General features: G+C 36.1%; 2 protein-coding genes across 2 annotated transcripts in view; both read left to right on the top strand.

The window, feature by feature from the left end:
* The window catches only part of LOC107573411 (microfibril-associated glycoprotein 4-like), an 11,652-nt gene extending 11,079 nt beyond the window's left edge, over positions 1-573 (top strand). Inside the window, exons 2-3 of the mRNA XM_016259846.1 lie at positions 45-212; positions 297-573. Of these exons, the coding sequence (XP_016115332.1) occupies positions 56-212; positions 297-550 (411 nt within the window). The 5' untranslated portion in view covers positions 45-55 and the 3' untranslated portion in view covers positions 551-573. The remainder of the gene's footprint in view (positions 1-44; positions 213-296) is intronic.
* The window catches only part of LOC107573410 (microfibril-associated glycoprotein 4-like), an 11,846-nt gene extending 5,537 nt beyond the window's left edge, over positions 1-6,309 (top strand). The window contains exons 3-5 of the mRNA XM_016259845.1: positions 3,998-4,094; positions 4,220-4,387; positions 6,056-6,309. Of these exons, the coding sequence (XP_016115331.1) occupies positions 3,998-4,094; positions 4,220-4,387; positions 6,056-6,309 (519 nt within the window). The remainder of the gene's footprint in view (positions 1-3,997; positions 4,095-4,219; positions 4,388-6,055) is intronic.
* The last annotated feature ends 1,805 nt before the right edge of the window (positions 6,310-8,114 follow it).

Here is an 8,114-nt window from a genome sequence, read left to right as displayed (position 1 = left end):
CCAGTGTTTGGTTGAACGTGTTCTTCATGTGTGTGTTTGATCAGGTCTGGAGAACATGTACCAGCTGACACGCAACAGGAATTACAAGCTGAGAGTGGATCTGGAGGACTTTCAAGGAAATAAAGCTTTCGCTCAGTATTCGTCCTTCTCTGTGGATCCTGAAGCTGACGGGTATGAACTGCATGTTTCAGGATTCACTGATGGAGGAGCTGGTAGGGCACTGTTCTTTATACTCCTGAACACTCATACTAGTTGAATTTTTTTTTTTTTCTCAGTGATGCTCTTCTTCTCTGCAGGTGACTCTTTATCTGGCCATAATGGATACAAGTTCTCCACCTTTGACAAGGACCAAGACATCAGTCCACTTAACTGTGCCAAACGCAGTCTCGGGGCATTTTGGTACTTTAAATGTCACCATGCAAACCCCAATGGTTGGTATTTATGGGGTGAAGATGCCACCCATTACGCTATTGGAAATGTTTGGTTTACATGGAAGGGTTACGCTGTTGGTATGAAATCCATCAGCATGAAGATCAAACCTGTGTCTTAGAAGCATTACAGTGCTTCTCAGAAATAAACATCAAAACAATCAAATTAATGTTTTCCATTCTCTACTAACTGTTTAACTTAGGAAATCATGTAAGAATATTATTCTCAAAAGTGTATGACTGTTTATAAATTGTTCTTCTTTGTTTTGGGTCTGGATTCTGAGTTACTCACATGTAGCTTATATACAGTGATTAATAAACGTTGTACACGAAAAGCCCACAGTGGGTTATGATTCACCGATTGAGAGGCTCAAATCTGATTGGCTGAAGAGAACGGCAGTGATGAAACATGACCTACAAGGAAAGTCTCAAAATACACAAACACAAATTCAAAGGGATTATTTGCAAATGCCTATTCAACAAACAATTTGTGAATTCAAAACACTCAAAACTTTAAGTGCACACTATGTTTGCGAATAGTGTTTTGCATTTGTAAAATGTATTTTATGAATGTAAATTTGAATATAAATGTGTTTATGCTCAATGAGACTGAGATCTGGGTTATTTGGAGGCCAAGGAAAACCTTGCACTCTTTGTCATATTCCTCAAACCATTCCTAAACCATGTGTGCAGTGTCAGGGTGCTTTATCCTGATGAAAGAGGCTACTATCACCAGGATAAACCATTGCCATGAAGGTGACGCACATGCACCTGACCATCAACCTGATCTAAAAAAATAAAAACAAGATTCATACCTTCTTCAATTGCTCCATGGTCCAATTCATGGGGAAAACTGGGTCGAAGAAAAACTAACACAGCAGACAGAAATCCAAAAACACAAAGGCAAAACAAAACCCTGACATCAATACACATCATGACACATAATAATTATTTAATTACATTTCAGCATAAGCATACCTAGACAGGTAGTGAACATAATCTAGCTAACGTTTATAATTAATGCACAGCCACAATGTGTAGTGAGTGAGGCTCCTTACCAGTGCCCAAATCTGTGCACATAATATATTGATTCTTGACGTATATGTAGCTGATTGAGATGCACCCATGGTGCGCATTCGACCCGACAATGATCTCCAGAATCAAAATTGATCTGCTAGGACTTAACTTTCAAATGTTATTAGTGTAAAGATCGTGCTTATTTGACCCATTGGTGGTGCTATAGGTTTGAGATAGAGACTCCAAATTTGTTATAATGTTTTCATAACCGGTTTCATAAACGACCATTTAAGTTCACGCAGTCTCACTGATTCGATCCAGCTTGAGTCAAGATAATTTGATGTTCACGCTTATTCTTAAGCAGCGATTAATGTCGATCATGGATCAAATCGATCCACCGTTGCAAACAGCGAATATTTGTGCTGTTTAATGCATTTGAGATGTTGTGTTTTCCCCAGTGCATAATGGATATGTCACAGTTATATTCATCTGTAATGTTAGAAAGTCATGCAAATATATCCATTTTGCTGTCAGGAGTGAACGAGCGCTTCTGCACGCTAAACAGACGGAACACAATAGAATAAAAGTACAATAATTCTGAGTACAGTATACATTTTGCTAAAATATTTGTTGTTGGACATTAAATGTGACACATGTAGAATTTTAATCCAACATATACGTGTATTTTTATGATAGCGGTCACTGTTAATCAAATGTAAGCTAGCTAGTTCCTTTTACCAGTTAAAATGCAGTCTGTTTTCTATGTTTTTATTTTCATTTTTAATTTAGTGATTTTAAATGCTTTAAAGAGCAATTTTTCATTGTAATGTTTTAATGTTCTATAATAACCATAAAAGGTACAGCTGTGATAAAACCCCAGAGAAAGCTTGAGCTATGGTAAATTTGCTTTCTGAAACCAAATCAAGTGACAATAAGTCAGACTAACTGAAATAAGCCTGGCTTATTTGGTAAACTTGTTTTATGAAACAGCCCCAGATCTTCCTCCTTAGCTAGAGACTGTGGTGCTCTCACACGTGTGTGAACTCTGAAGTTTAGAATTGATCTCAACAACTTCACTGTGTGCACCAAGTCAAATGTCTCAATATGAACCCCCTTTTCTCACTACTGTATAATATGTATATAAATCTGTATATATAACAATCAAAGTAGTCATGGATTTTGTCGTGACATATTTACATGCATGCAAAATGGGATTTACAAGACAAACTCTTCAGTGTTAAACAAAGGGAGAAAATGCTTAACACAAGTGTTGCATCTGTTAAAGGAAAACATTTATCTTACACTTCGAGCACTTATTTAATGCCTCTCTAGTGTGTTGGGAATATGTGCTGCATGTACAAAGCAGGGTATCTGAAGATTAATTTAATCTAGTTAGATCTTCTGCAATTCAATTCAAGTTTCAATCCCAGTTTATTTGTCTAGCGTTTTTCACGATACAAATCGCTGCAAATCAACTTTACAGAAAATTAAGTTTCTACAATATATTAAGTAGACTGTCAGTTAATGTGCATATGGCAAAAACTAGGCCTGGGCCATAAAACGGTATCGATATTTATCGACGGTACACCTTCATCGATAACGAGAGAAAAAATGTTCGATATAGCACACGATGTAATGCTATTTAAATGATAGTTTCGATATTTACAACATTAGAACACATGGTTTGTGATTTCCTACTGGTTTCTGCCTCTCACCCTACTGTCCTGAGCATTAAAGGTGCATCACAATATTTGATCAAATAGTTCTATGCACTACTTCCATTCAAGAATAATAATAATAAGAAGAACAAATACAAGAATATAGTTGAAAAGCAGCAATTTGTGGCCAATGCTCTGCAAGAACAGCAAATACAACATGTGACTGCAGGTTTAACTTGCATTTCATTTGCCTCCAAAGTATGGGTTTTGTGATGTAAATTTCTTCTTTAACTCCGAGGAGGAGCCTGAGAATCTGACAGAGATAAAGAGTGTTTGTGTCAGACTGAAGAACACAAACGGTGAGTTACTGCTTTATTCTTCATTTACCTCACAGAACATTTAGACGCTTATACAACTTTCACAAAAATGTCAAAGTACATATAGTATGAAAATGTTCATTTTCGTCTAGATAAAACAGATCTCTGCTGTGATTTACTGAGGAGAGATTGAGAAGATGGCAGTAAGTTCATCAATAGTTACATTATTAGAGATGTTTTCAGCTTCATTTCAGTGTGACGTTCATCTCTTCCTCTCTCTCTCTCTCTGTCTCGTGTAGATGAAGGTGTTTTTGGCGGCTCTTCTGCCGGTTGTACTGATGAGTGAATGTCAGGATGAAAATGATTGTTCTGATGTATATAACTCAGGACAAACAGTCAGTGGGATTTACTCCATCTATCCAGCAGGTGACTTTCCTGTCAGGGTTTACTGTGAGATGATCTCAGATGGGAACGATGAAGATAAAGGAGGATGGACGGTATGAATGTGACTTTAGATCATTAAACACACATCAGAACATTCATTATGAATCATATATTCTATATAAACCCATCACAGGTGATTCAGAGGAGAATGGACGGCAGTGTGAATTTCTATCGGCCGTGGAATCAGTACAAGAGAGGATTTGGGATTGTGGAGAATGAATACTGGCTGGGTAAGATCTCACTGTCTGTCTGTCTGTCTGTCTGTCTGTGTGTGTGTGTGTGTGTGTGTTTGTTTGTGTGTGTGTTCACGTCCAGTGTTTGGTTGAACGTGTTCTTCACGTGTGTGTATGATCAGGGCTGGAGAACATGTACCAGATGACATATAGCAGGAGTTACATGCTGAGAGTGGATCTGGAGGACTTTCAAGGAAATAAAGTTTTCGCTCAGTACTCGTCCTTCTCTGTGGGTCCTGAAGCTGATGGATATAGACTGCATGTTTCAGGGTTCGAGAATGGAGAAGCAGGTAAAACACTGTCATTTAAGTGTTGGGTGTAATGCAAATTACTGTAACTAATTACTTTCCCTTGAAAAAATGAGTGATTATTCTTTTTTCCAGTAATTGAATTACAGTTACTTCTGATGTAATTGCTTTGAATACATAAAGTAATTTTACATCATTTATTTAAAAAAATAATAATTATAGTTACAGATTCATGTATTGTTCAACTGGTCACAGTTAATATTGGACTTCAAAGGTAATGGGTTCGAGAATGGAGAAGCAGGTAAAACACTGTCATTTAAGTGTTGGGTGTAATGCAAATTACTGTAACTAATTACTTTCCCTTGAAAAAATGAGTGATTATTCTTTTTTCCAGTAATTGAATTACAGTTACTTCTGATGTAATTGCTTTGAATACATAAAGTAATTTTACATAATTTATTTTAAAAAATAATAATTATAGTTACAGATTCATGTATTGTTCAACTGGTCACAGTTAATATTGGACTTCAAAGGTAATTAGTAGTCAAGTCAAGTCACCTTTATTTATATAGCACTTTTAACAATACAGATTGTGTCAAAGCAACTGAACAGCATTAATTAGGAAAATAGTGTCAATAATGCAAAGTGACAATAGTAAACACTCATTTTTCAGTTAAAGACAGTTCATCATTGAAATAGTAATAAGTAATGCAATACTTTATAGAGTAATTACTGATCCCTATATAGTGCACTGCAGTTAAGTGTATGTTTCAGCAAGAAGTGAAGGAAATGAAGCGAGCAAGTATTATACCGTGCCTCAGAGAGCCAGAGCTGTCGCAGAAACAACTTTCCATGCTACATGCAGCTTACTGAAACAACAGTCATAGTGAATTCAGTTTGAAATTATACATCCGTGCCAGCTTTGTAGTTTAATTGTTATATTAATGCAATAAATATGTTATATTAATGCAATAAATTGGACTAATTTGGACAGTCGTGTTGTTTTAATAAGGGGAATTTAAGGCATCGTGTCGGGGAGCAAAAAAAAGAAGTGGATTCTGTGACCCTACGAACTCGGGAACGCTCTGCTCACATGGCCAATCGCATTATTGTCTGCTGTGAATAACATAAATTCATATTTAATAATATCCTATTTATTTTTTAATTAATAAATCTCCTGTTAAACATCGGAAAACAGACACGCTATAGTTGTGGAGATTAGGAGAAAAACTTAACGCAACCTCTTATTTACATACGGTAAACATAAAACCGCTTGGTTTATATTTTTCTGTTTATAATTGTACATAATACATATTTTAAAATTGTATTTCCAACATTTCAGTAATAAATATGGATGCAAATTACAGCGAAGTGCAACGGTTACCGTACGGTGTTCAGCAGTAGTCAAAAACTGTGAATTCTGAATCAATTTCTTCTTGTAAACTCAGAGATGTGAATTTGGACGGCAATTAAATAACCACACGACCTTGGTATTTGTCAAAAAAACAGCAGGCCGTGGATTTTTATGCAGGTGGTGGGAGAAAAACACCAACATTCTGGATTCAGTCAGCAATAAAATCACCGACTAACCCCTGTTAATGCTGAAAATAGCTTACGTCCCAATGAGAAAAACATCACAGTTTTTGGCAACACTGTTTACAATCATTTCCATTGAGATATTGTCCTAAATTATGCTCTTCCTCTTTGCAGGCGACTCTTTATCTTTTCATAATGGACAGAAGTTCACCACCTTAGACAAAGACCAAGATGTCCGTGAAGGTAACTGTGCCAAACTCCGTCTCGGGGCATTTTGGTACAAAGACTGTCTGGAGACAAACCCCAGTGGTGTGTATTTATGGGGTGAAGATGCCACCCATTTCGCTATTGGAAATATTTGGTCAACATGGAGGAATCAAGATGTCGGTATGAAATCCATCAGCATGAAGATCAAACCTGTGTCATAGAAACATCACGATGCTTCTCAGAAATAAACAACAGAACAATCGAATTAATGTCTAAGGGTTTCCTCTTCTCTATTAACTGTGTAACTGTAGTTAATCATGTAGGAATATCACTCTCATAAACGTATGACTGTTAGTAGTGGCTTCTGATAAGCCAAGGCAGAGTATTCACTACACTGCACATTGGCCTTTGGTGGTGAACTAATCACTACATTTCGGCTCCTACATTATTTATAAAATATTTCTTCTTTGTTTTCTGTCACTTGTTTTAATTTGCAACTGAAATGAATAAAGAAATAAATACATTTTCAATAAACTCATGCTTTGAAAGCATTATGTCAGATGTGTTTATCTCCACAACAGACACCAGAAACACTAAATGAGAAATTCAGTGGAGCCACAGCATCGTACAATTTATTTATCAAAATTCGTCTTCTTTTGTTGTTGTTGTTTTTATTTTTAAGTGATATAAAAAAAAATGATTGAATGCACTTCTGGCACAACACTAGGGCTGTGTCCAAAACTGCATGCCAGCAACACGAATAACAAACCTTTAGTAAAACACATGTGCCTGTTCTTTGTTTCTGTCAACTATATGCAGTTCATTTTTACTTCCTCTCAGTAATTGTTGTTTGGTGGTTATTCATATAGAAACACATGCATCTTTACAATGCCTTACTGATGTCAATTTCCTTTTTTTCATGGAATTCTGAGAAAGAAATTCAGAATTTGCAATTGTAAGAAAAAACGCAGAATTGTGAGATAAACGCAAACAAGCTTCCATATCTTGCAACTCTATATATCAGACACTTTAAATGCTCAAATTCTAAGAAATCTTCGTGTACATATTGAAATCTATTTTAAATGTTTGTTTTTTTGTCACTGGTTTGTGATTTATATGATATTCCTGCTAGCAGCAATCTTGGGGCTGAGCCAAGTCCACCAATCACATAAAACCTTCCTATAGCGTATGGTGATTTTTGGCAAAGTGGTTCAAAATGAAATGAGCAGAATTACACACAATAATTTGTATCTATATGGCAAAAAGTTGCAGAGATATAGCCTCTAGGTTCTGTGAAAGACTTCACAATGTAAAACCATTCATATGTCTCTTAAATATGACCGCTTCACCCTGTGACTGATTTTTTTTAATTGCACAAACCACTCAGATCTACTTTGTTATGTGCTGATTGGATTTTAACCAATAACTGCTCGATTCTGACTTCAGCCAAGACTTTTGTACTTTCTTTTGTCAATTGGAGCAATGGTTTGGTATTTATAGCCAGTTTCATGATTTGTGGTGTTATGTGTTATTAGCACCAAAAAGTGGGCAAGCCCTGCTTTTTTCTATGTGTCCATAAACAAATTTACATTCTCAAAATGTTTCACAAACACTATTCACACATATGCAAGTGAGCACAGACAATTTTGAATGTTTTCCATTGACAAATTGTTTGTTGAATGTGTATTTGCAAATCATCACCTTGGATTTGTGTGTGTATTTTGAGATTTTTCTGGCACGTCTTGTTTTGTTTGTCTGTCGTTCTCTTCAGCGAGTCAGATATGAGCCTCTCGACGGAGCAAACATAACCTGCTGTGGAAAAATGAAGCACGTGCCTAGCTGGATGTTACAACATCAGCAGTTAGAACAGGTCGCTTTGTTAAATTAATAAACACTAACTGTTTTCCATGCATTTTTTAGGACACTGGCACGACATCTGGATGATAGTTACAAACTTCTGTTAATCTTGATCTCTTATATATATTTGTGTTGTGTATTGTAATCTCAAGGATGTTTACAACACAAG

Source organism: Sinocyclocheilus grahami, unplaced genomic scaffold, assembly GCF_001515645.1.
Source record: "Sinocyclocheilus grahami isolate Dianchi unplaced genomic scaffold, SAMN03320097.WGS_v1.1 scaffold1936.1, whole genome shotgun sequence".
NCBI lineage: Eukaryota > Metazoa > Chordata > Actinopteri > Cypriniformes > Cyprinidae > Sinocyclocheilus > Sinocyclocheilus grahami.
This window is presented reverse-complemented; position numbering and strand designations above follow the sequence as displayed.